The sequence below is a fragment of the Pseudorca crassidens genome, chromosome 5, assembly GCF_039906515.1.
Source record: "Pseudorca crassidens isolate mPseCra1 chromosome 5, mPseCra1.hap1, whole genome shotgun sequence".
NCBI lineage: Eukaryota > Metazoa > Chordata > Mammalia > Artiodactyla > Delphinidae > Pseudorca > Pseudorca crassidens.
Window position 1 is genome coordinate 58,318,154 of NC_090300.1, and position 20,404 is coordinate 58,338,557.

General features: G+C 34.3%; 1 protein-coding gene across 1 annotated transcript in view; it reads left to right on the forward strand.

The window, feature by feature from the left end:
• NAALADL2 (N-acetylated alpha-linked acidic dipeptidase like 2) overlaps positions 1 to 20,404 on the forward strand; it is a 913,415-nt gene that overhangs the window by 243,050 nt on the left and 649,961 nt on the right. The window contains exon 3 of the mRNA XM_067738075.1: positions 13,454 to 13,727. Coding sequence (XP_067594176.1) covers positions 13,454 to 13,727 — 274 coding nt within the window. The remainder of the gene's footprint in view (positions 1 to 13,453; positions 13,728 to 20,404) is intronic.

Genomic DNA, 20,404 nt, shown 5'->3' on the forward strand with positions numbered 1-20,404 from the left:
AGTGTCACAGAAAGACAATATCTAAAAATTATTTTTTAAATATATTAATTCCCCCCATTATATAAGGTTACTTCATTATTTTAGTCAACCTTACTGTACTACTCAAGATTTACTTTGCTATATTGGAAAATAAATGAAAATAAGTATGTTAAAATTATACTTTCAATATAGTCTTAACAGTATATTTAGTAAAAAACATTTACTGATTATTTGCTATGGTTCCCATTTACTAAGCACAAGGAACTGTAGTTAGAGTTTTAGGATGTGTTAAAAAGGGTGAGACTCAATACTTGTCCTTAAAAAGTTTATTTTTTAAGTTTAGTAAAATATGTTAATGATTTTGTGTTAATGTCAAGAATAGGGAATCATGTTAGTGTTTCAGGTACTTTAAACATTTCTCAGTAAAAATGCTTATTCTGAAGTATGGAGACCAGTCACTTTTGTTATGATCTTATTGAAATGGAATATGCTTCTCCCAATATTTATTCATTGGATCATAGAGTAGTGACTATTTAAATCAAGAATCCATGTAAGTTTTGGTACCATCCAAGTTTATGTCATTGCATTAGAGAACCAAGCAGATGACACTGAAGACTTATAATATCTTACTGATTGGATTAACTTGTCCATTTTGTGAATCAACTTTTAAATTTAGCTTAGATAATTTAGGTGCTTAATCAGAAAGTGACCTTTGACAACTATTTTCCCTAAAAGACAGAGACAGAGTCTCTAAAGCCAGGCGCTATTCATAGTAAGTATAACATTCTTGTGCTGGGCTGGTGCATTCTATAAAAGCTTATTAGCCTCCATTTTTTTCACATTTCTTCTTTCTAAAATGTATTTTTAAATGCTTCATCATTAGATACTACTGTATTTTTTTCTTACAATCCAAATATGCACACGTTATTAACCAGGGATGGAATTATCTCCTGTACGAATGTGTGCAAAGGATGAAAGATGTAGAGATATACCACTAGACTCTTATTTTTTCTAATTCAGGTAGTAACAGATGTATTGGCAGTTTATTTTGTTTCATTTCTGTGTGTCCTGGGTTTTAGTCATTTATTTTACTGTTTGTGTAATATCAAGTTAAAAGAAATATCAAATTAATTGAGTATTAATTACCAGCTTTATGCCAGGGATTTAGCTAGAGATCACCAAGCCCGTCTGTGTGCCTTCCATAACGTGCAAAGCAGACAGCTATGTACCATGTTCTCCTTGATCACAAGGAGGAGACAGGAAGATATCTTTCAGCTAATCTACTTCTGTTCTAGTTTTTTTAAAAATGGAGTATATAAGAAGCAGTTTTTTCTTTCTTGTTCAGATGGTTCTCAAACGCTGAAATTTAGACTACTGTGTTCTTGAAATACTTTGATTTCTCTAAGTCTTATTTTCTCATGAGCATAAAGATCTCTTTCTTCCAACCTCATACCATCTAACTTTTAATTATTTTACCCAAATACTATGCTTTATAAACCTCAACATTTGTATTGCTTTTGGAAAGCATCAGCGTTTGGAAGACTATCTGCTCCTTCTAAATAGCAGTGTAGTATAGTGGAAATCTAAAATACAATGTAGTGTAGGAGAAATCTGACCTCCTTAAAATCTGGGACATTTTACTTCTTGGTTACATTGCCTGACCCTCAAATTTCTTACCTGTAAAACAATAACAGTAGTTACATGAGGGTCTTTTTGTGAAATAATTATGCACAATGTTTTCAGTCTCTAGAGTAGACATTAAATACATGACTTACTGTTAATATGGTCTTTTAAAAGGCAAAAAGTAGTTGAGCAAGTAATCATGTTTTATTTGGCATGGTGTTAGTGGGTGGCTGGGAGGAAAAGTGAAAGAATGTTCCTTTACCCTCCTCACCACTTAATTTCTTGCTATCATGTGTAATGCAGTTTTACCATGCATTTTAGTGTTAATATTTCTAAAGCAAAATTGAGATAAAAAGTTCTTGCTATAATCTTGAAATTTACTAGGTACATATAGTGCGTGATTCACAGAATTTACTACATTGAATACCAAGTCAAATAAGAAATATCAAACCCCTACAGTATGAGTATGTGTGTATGTTATTGTATGTGCACATAAGAAAATCTCGGTGGACATGAGTAAATGCGCTGTTTGTTTTCTGTGTAATGTGAGTGTGTTTCTTTAGGTGTTTTCTTTCCCTGTTCATTTACAGTAGAATCTTGGCACTCACGCTTGCACTAGGAATACTACATGCATCGCTTCCTCCAGTTCGAACACGAGGGTTGCTCTGTGGCTCATCCAGTAGCAGGTGTGAAACATTGATATAAACAGAATTTTGTCTACCAAAGCCAAAATCCTCCCATTTCCATTCTCTACCAACCAGTGAAACACTAATGCCAAACTTACTTGCAAATTCAAGTCTCAGGCATCACAGTTCATTATACTTCCTGCCAAAACTACTGGCCCATGGAAACTCCTAAAAATTAAGGCAGAGCGAAATATTTGTCAAATATCGTGTGATTTTAGGTGACACACTCCTAGTTTTGCAGCTTTTTCTGAAATTAGTAAATTGAAATTACATTGCAGTTAATTACTGAATAACATTTCTTTTTGAATATAGCAAACTGCCTAATTATAACAGAACTGTTCACCGTATATCTCAAAATATTGTGGGGAAAAAGTTCAGAAAACTGTAGATTCTCAATAAAATTTCTGCATTTTAACATTCGAAGGGATTTGAAATAATTAATGGATAGAATCATTTGACCAAACCATTTGTATCAATAAAACTGATTTATGTAAAACAATTTAGATTTAAAGGTTACATAATTTCAGAACATAGAACTCATATAGCTTCTTTAAAACTTTTTTGGAGGGGTGATGCAGGGGGCAAGACTCATATAAACAATTAGATAAATTTAAAATACAGTTTTAAAGGCAGTAGAATTAAAAATTGATCTAGGAAGATTAAGCTTGAACAGGTATTTATTACCTTAATTATTTGGAATGTTAGGCAATACTTATTAGGAAATGTTTTCTCTATCATTTTTTAAAGACCAGTACTTTTATAACCATGTGTATACCAAAGCTTTGTTAACATCTTTCAGGATGCATTTTTGTTATATTGATAAAGTGGTATTCAGACTACTGTAATACATGTTCCCTTAAATCCAGTCGACCATCATAGTGTATAAGATTTGAATAAGATAATCTCTCTAAGGTAAAGATAATGTGTAAAATGATACATCAATAAATTTTGAACAAATATTTGCAATGTAAGTCTGTGGAAGATGCAGGAATTTGGGTCATAATTCTTAGCTGCTTATCCAGATTTTTCCCTATTAGATGCTGTGGGAATAGTAATCAGTACTTACAAAGACATCATGTCTAATACATGTAGGGATTTAGGTGCTCGAGTTAGTGCATTTTTGGTTTTGGTATTATTTTTAAGTAGGTACCGTACAAAACATGTAGAGGCTGTGTACAGTACCTACAGTACTACCTTTAAAGGAGATATATTATCATATACCTCCTTTAAAACACTGGTATCCTGAGCTGACAGGATAGTAAGAGAAGTTGGCAAGGGAATCAAAACGTACGATAGAGTACTGTGGCAAGTGATGAAATCAGAAACTTTGAAGATTAATAGCAAGTGACACAGGGAGCAATGAAAGAGTTATGATTCAAAGAAGAACTAATAAAATTAGTATAGCATTAAAGAGTTTGAATCAGCAGTTCATAGTTCTCCCATAATAAGAACATCAAGTAAGACAATTTTTAGTTTAAGAATAATAACTATTCAGAAAGAGAAAAACAAATACTGTATGCTAACACATATATATGGAATCTAAAAAAAAAAGGTTCTGAAGAACCTAGGGGCAGGACAGAAATAAAGATGCAGACGTAGAGAATGGACTTGAGGACACGGGGAGAGGAAAGGGTAAGCTGGGATGAAGTGAGAGAGTGGCATGTACATATATACACTACAAAATGTAAAATAGATAGCTAGTGGGAAGCAGCTGCATAGCACAGGGATATCAGCTCAGTGTTGTGACCACCTAGAGGGGTGGGATAGGGAGGGTAGGAGGGAGATGCAAGAGGGAAGAGATATGGGGATATATGTATATGTATAGCTGATTCACTTTGTTATACAGCAGAAACTAACACAACATTGTAAAGCAATTATACTCCAATAAAGATGTTAAAAAATTAAAATAATATGTATTTTTCAAAAATTATAATCATATTCAAGTTCTCCCAAAAAAACAGATCAAGGGACGAAATACCCTCTACCTCATTTTTTGAGGTTTGTGTAACTTCAAATTAAAATCATGCCTGAAAATTGCATACCAGCTTTACTTGTAAAAATACACATGATAATTGTGAATAAAATGTTTGCAAAATAAATCACATAATAGCTAAAAATCATAATGCATTCTACTAAGTAGAGTTAATTTTTGGAATGCAAGTTTGAGTTAATGCTAAAAAATTTCAATTAAAGTAATCCACCCTATTAAGAAAAGGATAATATTATTGTCTTAATAAATGCATCAGAATTTCTGATAAAATCCAATACCTAATTATAAAACAGCTTCTATCAAAATGAGAGGAACATATTTAATCTAATATTTAGAAATAACTATCATAACTTATTAAATATTTTATTAAATATCTTCTGGAGGTTTTAGCCTGCTTAGTAATCAAAAAATTACAGTCTATAAATGATGAGAAAGGTAGTAATAAAACTTCATTATTTGCTTATATTTTTAATGAAGAAAACTAAGAAAAAGATAAAAATATTATAATTAGAGCCTAGCAGGATTACTTGATAGAACAATGGAATAGTATTCCTCTACACCATCAATAAGCAGAAAATATTTTAATTTTAAAACATTTTTATGTTAACACTAACTGGGTATTTGATAATATTTAGGGCTTATTGTTATTTTATTATAAGGATGATATTTCTCCTCATATTGATATTGTCTCAGTGTAATTCTAATCATAATCTTGATATGGAAATTGATACACTCATTTTAATATTAGTATGGAAGAGAAAAAGAAACAATAAGATGTTCTTGAGGAAGAACAAGTAGGAGGACTTGCCCTTCTGAATACTGAGGCATATTTTAAGGTAATAATAATTAAAATAGAATATTTCTATGAAGATGGATCAAAAGGACTAATGGAATTGACTAAGGAGCTGAGTCAGACTGACAGACATGTGCAAATTTGTATATGACTGTCACTGCACATGAGTGAAGAATATGACAAAGGTGACTAGGATGATTATTCATATGGAAAAAAGTAATATTTCATGCATTCCTATCCCATACCACACACACACACAAATATTCCAAGTAAACATTGAAATGTGAGAAACTTAATTCTTTAAAACTTTTATGAGAATGACTTCATTTCCTTAGGTTTGAGAAGAATTTCTTTTTTTAAAATTATTTATTTATTTATTTATGGCTGTGTTGGGTCTTCGTTGCTGTGCGTGGGCTTCTCATTGTGGTGGCTTCTCTTTGCTGTGAAGCACAGGCTCTAGGCACATGGGCTTCAGTAGCTGTAGCACATGGGCTCAGTAGTTGTGGCACGTGGGCTCTAGAGAGCAGGCTCAGTAGTTGTGGCTCATGGGCTTAGTTGCTCCACAGCATGTGGGATCTTCCTGAACCAGGGCTCGAACCTGTGTCCCCTGCATTGGCAGGCAGATTCTTAACCACTGTGCCACCAGGGAAATCCCTGAGAGGAATTTCTTAAGCACATCAGGAAAATGTGGAAACCATCACACTGTATTAAAAAATACATGTACACAAAGGCTCTGTGGAGCAAATGACACCATGCTGTGGCCAGCTTATGGCACTGTACATTCTATTAAAAACAAATAAGAAACCAAAAAACCTTTAAAAAATGTACATTAAGATTATAAACTTTTATAATACCATAAAACAAGACATTGAAAATGAAAGAGAAGCCAAAAACTGGGAGAAGATAGGTACCCTACACCTGACCTAAAAATATTATCAGGAATACACAAAAGCTTCCATAAATGTGGGCAAAAGACACAGATAGTCATTGCATAGAAAGGGAATATGGGTGGCTAAATAATACATGAAAAAATCTTCATTAGTAATCCTGGAAATGCAAATTAAAATCATAGTTGGATACAATTTTGGATACAAATTAATAAATAATTTGTATTATCCAAATAAAATAATTTTATTATCCAAATAAAAATTGGATACAATTTTACTTTTATTGGATAGCAAAAGTTAGATACTCTAAAAATAGGACCTCTTAGGGCTTCCCTGGTGGCACAGTGGTTGAGAGTCCGCCTGCCGATGCAGGGGACATGGGTTCATGCCCCAGTCCGGGAAGATCCCACATGCTGCAGAGCGGCTGGGCCCCTGAGCCATGGCCACTGAGCCTGCGCGTCCGGAGCCTGTGCTCCACAGCGGGAGAGGCCACAACAGTGAGAGGTCTGCATACTGCAAAAAAAAAAAAAAGGACCTCTCAAATAATGCTGGTAGTACAACAAGCTTTGGAAAACTATTTAGCATACACCAGTGACAGTATTTCTGAGTTACATAATGATATACAATTTTACACCCACTACCCTTGGTAAAAATATAAGATATAATAAAATAAAATAATAAAGACAATACCAGGTATTGGTGAGGAATGGAAGAATAAGTTTCATGCAGACCTGGCAGCAGTGCAATCAGAACTTTTAAAAAAGCATTTTGGCATTTTTGATTAAAGTTATACAAGCACATAACCTATGGACCAGTAAGTCCTTCCCTAGAGAGGTTCTTGCCTATATCTATTAGGAAACATAGACAAGAATGATCAATGCGGCATTATTTGTAATAATGAGAAAACAAAACAACTTTAAAATACTTGTCTCAGGAAACTGATAATAAACCTGGAGGAATCTCAGAAATTTAATACTGAGTGAAAATCAAATCACAAAAGAATATTCGTATATTTACAATAATCATCATATTGTAAGCTGCTAAGAGAGTAGATCTTTTTTTAAAAATTAATTAATTAATTCTTGGCTGTGTTGGGTCTTCGTTTCTGTGCGAGGGCTTTCTCTAGTTGCGGTGAGCGGGGGCCACTCTTCATCGCCATGCGCGGGCCTCTCACTATCGCGGCCTCTCGTTGCAGAGCACAGGCTCCAGACGCGCAGGCTCAGTAGTTGTGGCTCACGGGCCTAGTTGCTCCGCGGCATATGGGATCTTCCCAGACCAGGGCTCGAACCCGTGTCCCCTGCATTGGCAGGCAGATTCTCAACCACTGTGCCACCAGGGAAGCCCAGAGAGTAGATCTTAAATGTTCTCACCACAAAAAATAGATGATAGTTATGTGATGTGCTGAAGGTGTTAGCTAATGGTATGGTGGTAATCATTTTGTAATATATAAGTGTATCAAATCATCATGTTGTACACTTTAAACTTACGTAATGTCATATGTCAATATATGTAAAAAAAGAATATGTAGAAGATACCAAGTATATAAAGGTAGAAACTCAAAGCCTAAGGAATGAACTGTTAAGGACTTATAGATACATACATATTAAATCTATAAAAAGAAGACAAAGGAAGCCACAAAAAGAGAAAAAAGGTTGATGATTACCCTGCGGGCCAGGGTAACTGGTGAAATAAAGACTATCTAGAGGGCTTCAGTAATATTGGAAATGTTATACTTCATAGGCTGGGTCATTCTTTCATTATTCTTCATAAGTTATATATGTTATATATTATATATTCAATTTTTTCATAACATTGAAAAATGAAATTATAATACAAAAAGTATATATCCTTTAAATTGAAATAGAGAATACAAATATCCTTTACTCAGTAATTTTAGCTTAATAGTGAATAATATTTAGAAATTCTCCAGCATTGAGACAAATTACTAATTCTTCATTTGAGTCCCTAAAGTAGTATTTTATTTACCTTTCAAGGCCATGTTGTATAGTATAAACATCTTGAAACATTTTTTTGTGTTGCTTACACTGTAAAGCACTTTGAACCTGAGACTAGCAAAAGAAGTGGCAGAGTAAACATCTTGCCTACTAATTGGTAGACTTATGGTCATCAATTGACTGGGTAGAGGAGCAAAAAAAAAAAAAAATAGAAGTCTAAAGTAGTATTAAAATTTCTCTTCTCTTTTTCTGTTAATGTTGACTGTACATAGTCAAATTTACATGAATAAAACGTGTGTATTCTGCAAGTCCACTTTATACATATTACAAAAGGAGATTATTGATTATTAATTTCCAAATGGTTTTTTCATCAAACTGAGTTAAGTTTCAATTCAATTAGTTTACTTGCCCTGTCCAAAATACTGCAGAAAGAACTGCAGTTAGGAACAAAGAAAGAGAGTTGCAGAGGCAGAGATCAGATACAGCAATGAAAGAACAGGGAAGAGAGCAAGATGAGGGAGTAGAAAATACTAGCCTGTATTCACCCCTCCTCTCCCCCACCAAAAAAAAAAATTAGATACCCAGGCACTAAAATAGGTCTGGGAGGGCTATAGCAACACAGTGGTTCAGAAAAAAAAAAAAGGAGAAAGGTTGTGGGGGAGATCAGTTTAGCTGGGACATCCAAAGATGGCTAGGAACCAAGAAGGGTGGAGGCTATTGGTATCAACCATGGTCCCAAGTGGTTGGCTCTGTGGAGGATCCTAACAATCTTGTCACTCAGGACTGTAACACCCCAACAGCCACAAACTCCCCACAGCTTTCATGGTGGGAGGCCCCAAAATGTTCATTGGCATGGACTTCAGTGACCTGATGCTTAGAGGATACCAACAGCTTTCACCACTGAGGTAACCAAAAGCCATCACTGCTGCAGACTCCCAGGAGAGGGAGATGCTGCTGTCCCTCCCCACACCCAAAAGAATTGCTGTTGCAGAGTCCCCAGAACCAGGGCTGCCACCACCCCCCTAACCGTGCACATTCCCCAGAACTCAGAACCATGGCTACTCTGCTATACCTGCACTTTAGACCTGGATATAGCTGCCATTCCATGTGTTCTTGTGACTTAGGCAATAGAGTCACTGCCACTGTAGGCTGACCAATGTCCTGGATCCTGGGAGCTGCTATCACTCTACAAGCACCTGTACTCCAGACCCTGGCTTTGTGATTACTCTATGGGTGTCCATTCATCAGACACCCATGCCACCCTCACTGTAATAGCCCTGCAAGCCAACCGGGCACCAAGAGGGATCCCTTCAGCCAAAACATCCTACATGGGAGAAAAAGAGATGGGGAGTCCCCAGCAGCCTTTGCTACCAAACAGCCCTCACTGCTACTGTGTATAGTCACAACCTTGGCCACTGAGGACCCCTACAATCTTATATCAGACAAAATAGACTTACTTTAAAAACTGTAAAGACACAAAGAACGTCATTTTGTAATTACAAAGGGATTGATTCATTAAGAGTGTGTAACAATTGTAAGTATATAGGTACTGAACATTGGCACCTATATTAAGCAACCATTAACAGATCTGAACAATATAATAATTGTTGGGGACTCCAATACCCAACTTTAAACAATGGATATATCATGCAGACAGAAAATCAGTAAGGAAATATTGAATATGAACTACACTTTAGACCAAATGAACCTAACAGACATATACAAAATATTCTACCCAACAGCAACAGAATACCCCTTCTTTTCAAGCACACATAGAACATCTCCAGGATGGATCATAATTTAGGTCACAAAGCAAGACTTAGCAAATTTAAGAAGTATGAAATCGTATCAAATATCTTTTCTGACCACAGTGGTGTAAAACTAGAGCTCAATAATAGGAAGAAAGCTGGAAAATTTTTAAACATGGAAATTAAACAACATACTCCTGAGTAACCAGTGTGTCATGGAAGAAATCAAAAGGGAAATCAAAATACATCCTGAGAAAAAATGGAACAGAACATATGAACACTTATGGGATGCAGCAAAGACAGTTTTAAAAAGAAGTTTATAGTGATAAATACTTTAAGAAAAAAGAAAGATCTCAAATATGCAATCTAACTTTACGCCTGAAGAAAGTAGAAAGAGAACAAACTAAGCCCAAAGTTAGCAGAAAGATGGGAATAACAAAGATCAGTAAATAACAGAAATCAATGAAATAGAGACCAGAAAAGCAATGGAAAAGATCAATGAAACTGAGCTGTATTTTTGAAAAGATAAACAACATCAACAAACCTTTAGCTAGACTAAGAAAAAAGAAGACTCAAATAAAATCTGAGATAAAGGAGGAGACATTACAACTGCCACCACAGAAATACAAAGGAACTTAAGAGACTACTATGAACAAATATCAGCCAACAAATTGGAAGCCTAGAATAAAGGATAAAATCCTTCAGAATAAATTTAACCAAGGAGGTGAAAGACCTGTACACTGAAAACTTTAAGACATTATGAAAAAAATTAAGACAAATCAATGGAAAGATATCTCATGTTCTTATTTGAAGAACTAATATTGTTAAAATGTCCACACTACCCAAAGCAATCTTCAGATTCCATGTAATCCCTATCAAAATTCCAGTGGCATTTCTAAAATCTATATGGAACCACAAAAGACATTGAATAGCCAATGCAATCTTGAGAAAAAAAGAACAAAGCTGGACACATCACACTTGTTGATTTCAAACTATATTACAAAGCTATAGTGATCAAAAGATTATTTTGTCATCCAAACACATCAATGATCTGTTTGATCAAAAATGATCAATGAAACAAATTAATCATAGAAAATAGGTCAATGGAACAGAATAGTGAGCCCAGAAATAAACCCAATATATATGGTCAATTAATTTTTGACCAAGGAGGCAAGAACACAATGGGGAAAGAACAGTGTCTTCAATAAATTGTGTAAGGAAAACAATGTACACATGCAAAAGAAACCCCTATCTTACTCCATCATAAATATTAACTTGAAATGGATTAAGGACTTAAATGTAAGACCCGAAACTGCAATACTCCTAAAAAAGAATACTTCTTGACATTGGTCTTGGCAATTTTTTTTGCCAAGGAAATGATTAAAAAAATAAAAAGGCAATCTATGGAATAGGAGAAAATACCCAACGTATAGCTAATAAGGGGATAATATATATTATATATAAGAAATATATATATATAAGATATATATATAATATATATATATATATAAGAAATATAAATATATAAGAAACTCACACAATTCATTAGCAGAAAAAGAAAAAAAAAACAGTTAAAAACTGGGCAGAGGACCTTAATATTTCTCCAAAGAAGATACAGAGATGACCAATAGATACATGAAAGGTTCTCAACATCATCAGGGAATACAAAGCAAAACCACAATGAAATATCACCTCACACCTGTTAGGAGATCTGTCAAAAAGACTAGATAGCAAATGCTGGTGAGGGTGTGAAGAAAAGGTAAAATTGTACACTGCTGGTGGGAATGTAAACTGGTAGAGCCATTATGGAAAATAGTATAGAGGTTCCTCAAAAAATTAAATCTAGAACTACCACAATTTAGCTGTACTACTTCTGTGTATATATCCAAAGAAAATGAAGTCAGTATCTAAAAGAGATATCTGCACTGCCATGTTTATTGCAGCATTATTCACAATAGCCAAAGTATGAAAACAACCTAAGTGTTCACGGACAGATGAATGGATAAAGAAAAGTGGTGTGTATATACAATATACACATTTAATAATATTATTCGGCCTTAAAAAAGGAGATCATGCCATTAGCGACAATGTAGATGAATTCAGAGAACACTGTGATAAGTGCGATAAGCCAGACCAAGAAAGCCAGAGACTGCATCATATCACTTACATGTTGAATCTTAAAAAAAGTCAAACTCTTGGAAACAGGGTAGAATCATAGTTGTCAGGGACTGGGCGCTGAGGGAAATGGGGAGATGTTGGTCAAAGAATAGAAGCCTTCAGTTATAAGATGAATAAGTTCTGAGAATCTAACATATAGCATGGTGACTATAGTTAACAATACTGTATTGTATTCTTGAATTTTGCCAAGAGAGTAGATCTTAAGTGGTCTCAACACACACAGGCACACGACTAAGTAACAAAGGTGAGTTGATGGATGTGTTCATTTGATTGTGATAATAATTTCACACCATACATGTATATTAAATCATCATGTTGTACACTTTAAATATATACAATTTCGTTTGTCAATGATACCTCAAAAAGCCTCCCCACCAAAAAAAGAAAAAAAAAATACAAGGCTGACCAGTATTTTTCAGAATAAAAAGTAGAATTCTTCCCATAAGTTTTTCCATAAAATTTACATGACACTGATGATTGGTTAAATTAGATATTGTTTTAAAAAAGAATAGAAATAACCTTAAAAAGATAGAAAACAATTGGTAAATTGTCATCGCACCTTCCTGTATACACCAGCTTTTAAGCTGTGTCAACAGACCTTTTTTCTCCAGTAATGCTTTCCTATACCATCCTATGTATTTTTTTCTATTGTGCCTGTTTCTTATTCTTTTTTCAAATATGTTTCATTGAGGTTTCTTGAATAAACAGGGTCCTAAAATAAGGATGTGTGAGAAAAATAATTTGATGGGCAAAAATGACAACTATAGTAAAATTTCCACTTAGGTATTAGTTTGGATAGCAATAAAATGCTTATAGGAAGATTTTTTTGCCGAAAAAAGAGCTGGTTCCTTTGCATTCTAGCCCAAAACAAAGCAAAACTTTATTAATTTTTTATTTTTTAATTTCCCATATCTCATGCTTTTCTAGGTTCTATGCATTTTTTAAACAGAGCTTGTCTGGTTTCTAGGATGTCCTAAGCAAAAATAGTGTCATTATGGGTTATGGAACAAGTATAGGAATAAATATATAGACTACACAGCAAGCACACACAAAAATTAACTTCATATTGGTTTGACAATCTGTGGTTGGTTTTGCCACAATATACTGATTTTATTGCATATCATTATGTTCATAGCATCATGTAATTTGGCATGTAACTTGTATCAGAAGAGTTCCCTCTGAATCATTTTTTAAATACCAATATCTGTGTATTAATCACATAGCTTTATATGTAATCATATTAACTACAGTGCAGAACTGTCTCAACCAACATGACCCCTAGGTTTGGAGCCGAGTTTTAAATAGATTATGTTGTTGTCAATAGAAGGATCAGAAGTAATAAAAGAGCTAGTTGGTATTAATTCTTCTCTTCTCTGTAGCCCATAGAACTTTATTAGTTCTTAATTTGAGTTTAATTCATTCTGCTTTGATTTTCTATAATTTCTGTAAAGCTCATCACCTCTACCAAATTGTGAGTTTCCTGTGTAGTGTCCTGTCTCACGCATCTTTCACATCCCACATCTATTAATAATGGTTCGTATACTGAATCACCACAACTTGAAAGAATAAAGATTTCCTTTTTTTTTTAGAATATACCTTTTAAATTTCTTTCAGAAATTTGGTACAACTGTACAAAAGTGAAAACGACATAGAAATTTCAAAGAAGATTAAGACTCAGTGGACTTCTTTGGGCCTAGAAGACGTACAGTTTGTAAATTACTCTGTGCTGCTGAACCTGCCAGGCCCTTCTCCCAGCTCAGTGACTCTAAGCAGCAGTGGCCAGTGCTTTCATCCTAATGGCCAGCCTTGCAGCGAAGAAGCCAGACAACATGGCAGCCAAGATCTGCTCTACTCATATGCAGCCTATTCTGCCAGTGGAACTCTCAAGGTAATATGACAATTTGTCTCTGTCATTTACAGTGAAATGAAATTAGAAAACAACAGCTTTCATCTAAATTGAACTAACTGGCAAGAAGCAACATACCAAAATAACCAGTAAATATTCTCAGTGTGGAGGTGCCAGGAAAGGGGAAGGAAGATTTGAATTGCCTGACCCTTTTCTTGTCATATTTTGAAAGTGAAAACATGTTAGAAGAATTTAATTTAAAAGTGTTGAGTGTGTGACTGAGTCATTCACAGTTTGCTTAATCCTTACAGTGTGAGTTCATTTCGTTCTTTGGTTCTGAAGAGGCAAATTTTAATAGATCAATGTGGACAGAAAGAATAGAAACGGAAGCAGTTGTGTTTTGAAATTGTGTATGCACACAAGAAATGAAGTGGAAAATTGATGTGATTACTCACACATTTAAGATTTGACATACAGTGTGTCTGCTTTATGATGGAAAATATAAACAAGGGACGAGGTGTGAATTATTGCTTTAGTCTTTCTGGGTTAGCTGGTTTTTTTGATGTGGTGGTTTTTGGCATTGTGGTTAATTGCACAGCTTCTAGAGCCACGTGGACTAGTCTCAAATCTCAGTTGCCCAATTACCACTGTTAATTAAGCATATAGGGCTGAGTTTTCTCATCTCTGTAATGGGGATAATAATAGTTCCAGCTTCATAAGCTTGTTATGAGAATTAAATTAATATATGTAAATCTTGGAGGATAGAGCTTAGCCTATGGTAAGGACAAGAGAGCAGTTAGAAACCATAGCATTTAATTGGTCACTAGTTTCCTTTATATAGGCAACTTTTCCATCTCCATGTAAGAGTCCCATTTGAACAAACACATTCAGTTTTTTTAATAAAACTATTGATTTCTTCTATAGATTTTATATGAATGAAATGCTGTTTCTGATTGTTGATTATTGGCACAGATTTTTAAGAATCCAACTTATTATTAACTGTGATTAAGATGATTAATTTAAATCACTTAAAATTACATTGCAGAAATAGATGCTTGTTCCCAATTTAAAAAAAAATTTTTTTGGGTGCGGCATGAGGAGAAGCAGCTAACCACTGCTTTGGCATTGTTCTTGTTCTGTGTTGTAACATTCTCTGATATTTAGCAGAACCGCATATAACCAGCACCACCTTGAAAGCCTTTTTATTAATTAAAAGTTAACATAATATTAAATGTCCTAGTGTAGGACTCATGATTTGACTTGATACACTATGTCTGATAGGCAATAATGGAAAAGTACTTGCGTACTAATGGAAATAGAGGGAGGCCGCCAGCATTCTTTCTTTGGTTCAGAAACTTTGGTCCCAAGTCGAGATTCTAAAGTTACCCCACATATTTTAGACTCCCAACCCTACATAAGCCCTACACATTTCCAGGCTCCTCTTTATCCTGGTTGATTCAAGTACAGCACAGTCATCTCCTTCCTTAAACAAAAGCATGTCCAAAACACAGAACAAGAACAAAACCCCAGAAGCTTGAGTGGATCCTTGGAATCACCCCCATCTATTTTCTTTCCAGTTTCCTCTGGCAAACATCCATTATTCCTGGACTGAGGTGATATGGAAAAGCCGTGGAACTATAGCTTGTGTCTCAGTTGCCTTAGTGTGTACCTCTTTAATAATTGCCTGGGCACATTGGATTTTTTTTTTTGTATTCCTGTGTAACCATATCTCTGTGGGATTTTCACACATTTATCTTATCAGTTATAAGTGTTTAAATTTTCTGTTTGTTTCATATAAAAGAAAACCAAGGTCTACTATAGAATCATGGAAGTAGTTAAGTATCTGTGAAGTCATAAGTCATGGAACTCTAGTATTAACTTGGTAGGAGTGTAAATTGGTGCAGCCACTATGGAAAACAGTATGGAGGTTCCTCCAAAAACTAAAAACAGAATTACCACATGACTGAGCAATTCCACTTCTGGGTATATATTTGAAGAAAACAAAAACACTAACTCAAAAAAATACACCCACCCCAATGTTCATAGCAGTGTAATTTTTTACACACACACACACAGGCGCCCACACACACACACACACACAGGCGCCCACACACAATGGAATATTACTCAGCCATAAAAAATGAAATTTTGCCATTTGAAGCAACATGGATGGACCTGGAGGATATTATGCTTAGTGAAATGTCAGCCAGAGAAAGGAAAATACTCTATTTTATCACTTATGTGTGGAATCTAAAAAATAAAGTGAATGAATATAACAAAATAAAAAGAGACTCACAGATATAGACAACAAACTAGTGGTTACCAGTGAGGAGAGGGAAGGCGAAGGGCAAGATAGGAGATTAAGAAATACAAATTACTATGTATAAAGTAAATAAGCTACAAAGATATATTGTACAGCACAGGGAATATAGCCAATATTTTATAATAACTTTAAATGGAGTATAATCTATAAAAATATTGAATCCCTATGTTGCATACCTGGAACCAATATAATATTATAAATTAACTATATTTGAATTAAAAAATACCATTTTCAATAAAGAAGTGGTGAAAAAGATTTTAAATAATATAGCTATTAAAAGGGAGAAATAAAGTTAGCTATAGATGTAGAAGTGTATTCCATGTGTGAAATATTAGGCCTAGATAGAAGGGAATAATGTTAAAGGAACTAAAATGCAATTATAGATAAAACAAACACTTTGTATTTGAAGAACATAATTTAAGAAATTAACCATGCAAATTAGATGACAACACTGGCAGTAAATATTTTTAGAATTATGTTAATAATTCAAATCTATTACACTAAGTACATAATAATTTAAAGATTTATATAAATAAAGGACATAATGTGATATTGACTTTTTAAACTTTTACTATATTAGTATTATAATTTTCAAAAGCAAAGCAATTTCTTGGTGACTATTTTATATGCATATAGAATACTTGCATATATTTTATATACATGTTTTAGATAGGTGTATTACTGAAACTCGCATATTCTAATTAATAGGACACTGGTGAATTTTCTATGTCTCTTCAGACTATTTCCCAATTCAAATCAAGCTTGAGAGGTTGCTGCTGATGACTCAGGCTTTTTGATTTTGAATACACTGTATTTGCATGAATTTCTATCAGGCAGTGCCATTAACAAGTTCTTAAATTATTCCAGTCTAACTGCCAGCAAAGCTCCCCGCTACCTTTGCTTTTGACAAGGTTATTTGTAGAAGAGCCATGCCCTTTTACTTTGAAGAGCTGTCATGTCCATTCATCATATGACCGTTTTGTATAAGCTTCCAATTTTTGCTTTCTGCTAACAGTCTAAACAGCATTTGTGATATCTGAGATCTACTTCGAAAACCTACTTAGTGCCAGCATGATGGATGGTGTACTTTGCAACATTTTGTAATTCATTGTGCACTGGAAAGGTGACATTGTTTACCCCATCATAATGACAGGTGGGTCAGTAAAATGGTCCTAAGGAGAGTTCTCCCGTCAGATGCAAAATACATATTAAAATGGATACATAAATAATTTAGCATGAATGAGGTTAGCTTCAGGGAATAAACAGTGATTTATATTTTTATTAAAGGGAAATATCAACTATAATATCATCATAATGTTAAAGACATTGATAGTGCTGGCAATGTCCAGTCAGTTTTATAAATAGAATATATGGCTTTATGTAATTCCTGTGCAGTTATTTCTTTTGTCCTTTGTGAAACCAGTGCAGGTACAGAAGAGTAAAGGGAACAATTAGTATTTAATACAGGTTGGTCAGATTGGGTCTACCATGTTCTTACTTTGAATAAGGGATTTGTTTTTATTCCAGTACATTTTATAAATGTTGAAGTTTTCTTTCTGTTAAGCATTATTTTGTATCGGGAAGACAAGTCAAATAATGCAGTTTTATGAAGAAACATTTTCAACAACTCATTAGCTGTGCATGAAATATTGTTACCAACACACTTCTCACTATCCCATTCCTCAGAAAGCATAGTTCAGGAGCCCAGACTAGCAACCTTCCTTACCACTTGCACATCTGTCGATTGGTTGCTTCAATTCTCTAAGCCTCAAAAGTCCTTATCTGTATAAGGGGAATAGTAATAGTACCTCAAATGATTGTTGTGAGGAAGAAATGATAGAAACCATGTCAAGGGCCCAGAACTTAGAAGCACTCAATAAATGTTAGCTATTGTTATTAGTAGTCGGTATAAAGTAGATGCATTTAAATGGGAGAAATTAAGAAAATATCAGAACTATATATCATAAAATTTGGAGTACAAATGTTTACCACATTGTCTGAATACAGTCTTCCTGTCTTCTATTTAACATGACAAATATTAATCATTAGGGAGGAAAATGCCTTAAGTATGAATACATAATAAAATAAATATAATTCCCTGATATATAATATAATTTTTCATTTAAAACTGAAAGCTCAGATAAATGAAGTATTTTATTTTTGAATGCAGAATGGCAAAGCATGTCAGGTTGGGCCTGAAGAGCGTTGCTTGTCTTTGTTTTGTGAAATTTCATGACATAGTTTAACACATGAAATCTGAACACTGCATCAAATATTTTGTCAAAAAGTCTTAAAGAGAAAATAATCGCTGCATGGAATCCTTGGATAACTTGTAATCAGATGTCTATTTTCTCACAGCTAGGAAGACTTTGTCTTCCTCTTTTATTCCTCTTTTATTTTTAATATTCTCAAACAAAGGCAACTTATCAGTGTTATGGCAGAAGGCAAAGCTATATGTATTTAGCTCTGAATGCTTCCTGTTACAGATAAAAATATCGGAAAGCTAAAGGAATAGAATGAAATTGTATTATTGTCTGGGTATGAAGATGAGGCTACTGTCTCACAAATAAAGAAATGTGAGCTTCGAGCAGTTTTTCAATGCTGAAAAGGATTTTGCATTTTATTTGTCTCCCCTCTTTTGTGGAATCCATCTTTTGGTCAATGGTGCACAATGTGAGATGAATGGCTTTGAACAAAGTTGTATGTAAGTGATTCATTTAAAAAAATCTACATAAAATCCCTTGGTTTAATATAACCTTCTGTTTCTGATTTCACGAGCTCTGTGCAGTAACTGAGTTAACAAAATAATTTCAAAGTTGGCTGCTTTTTTTGTTTTTTCAAGATAGTCCATGGGATTAGTTTCCACATATTTAAGGTATATATTTTTCCTGGATTTAAAATTTCATAGATAGAAGCATTTACAAATAAAAAAGTAATATATCACAACATAGTGTCCATAGTGAAATATTTGTTAGGGAGGTTACATCTTATTCCCGGGAAAGAATAAAAGCCTATTATACAAAATAAAAGTTTACAACAAAGATAGTTGAATTCACCTAAACAGTTAAAGTACAACGGACTATTTTTCTCCCTCTTCATTAGAAGAAATATAGCATTTTGAGTGAGAAAGTGTTTGACTAGAGATTTCTTTTTTCTTTTTTTTTTTAATTTATTAATTTATTTATATTTGGCTGTGTTGGGTCTTCGTTTCTGTGCGAGGGCTTTCTCTAGTTGCAGCAAGTGGGGGCCACTCTTCATCGCGGTGCGCAGCCCTCTCACTGTCGCGGCCTCTCTTGTTGCGGAACACAGGCTCCAGACGCGCGGGCTCAGTAGTTGTGGCTCACGGGCCCAGTTGCTCCGCGGCATGTGGGATCTAACCAGACCAGGGCTCGAACCCGTGTCCCCTGCATTGGCAGGCAGATTCTCAACCACTGCTCCATCAGAGAAGCCCCTTGACTACAGATTTCTAATTTGACTAAAGTTATTTCTAAAGATTCTGAATCACCATAATTGTTGTTTGACAGAAAATTCTAGGTCAGGATTTTTAGTTTTAATATAAGTTAAAGCATACCACTTACAATGTTTTGATAACATAACTTTCTTAGCAGATTTAATATATAGTTTAATTTTCATAAAATGCCAGTATACAGTTTACAAATAAGATTTACCTCATTTCATTGGATGCTGCAAATTCAGTCTTTTCAGAACTAGAGAGATCTGTGCAAAAGTTGATCCTTAGGTTTATGCACTATTTCAGTACATTAATATAGTTGATTTTAAAGGAAGCAGAATTCTATCATATTACTTTCATGGTCTCCAGGAAGAATTCTCTTGAATGAATTTGCAACTCCTTCAATATCCTTACCTTAATAAGTTGAGTATCATTTATTAAATAAAGTACCCTTTGATTATTAATCTGTTTTTCCTTGTATTTTAATTTGATACTGAAAGATTGACTGATATAGAATTTAGCCTGCTGGCTGTCACTAATGTAACAAGAAACACTCAACATTTAGCAAGTATATACTGAGTGCCCTTTTTTATGCCGATCAGAGGAGCAAAATTATCCGTAAGAAAGTTTTGGACACTGCCCACATGTAGCTGGCAGTCTAATAGGGGAAACTTGCTATTAGGTAAGCAATTACACAACTGCATGGTGCCATCCTGCTATGAAAACTAGCAAGTTACCTAAATATTCTAGACTCCATTTCCTCATCTGTATAGTGGTCAGAAATATCGAGAAATATGAATGTTCTGAAGATTGACTGAAAACAACTGATGTAATCTCCATGGTAAAATGGCTAGTACAGAGGACATAAATGGTTAAGTACTGATTTTCTTTTTCCTTTTTTATCATAACAGCCCTGTCCAATTTAACCCTTCTTATAATACACAC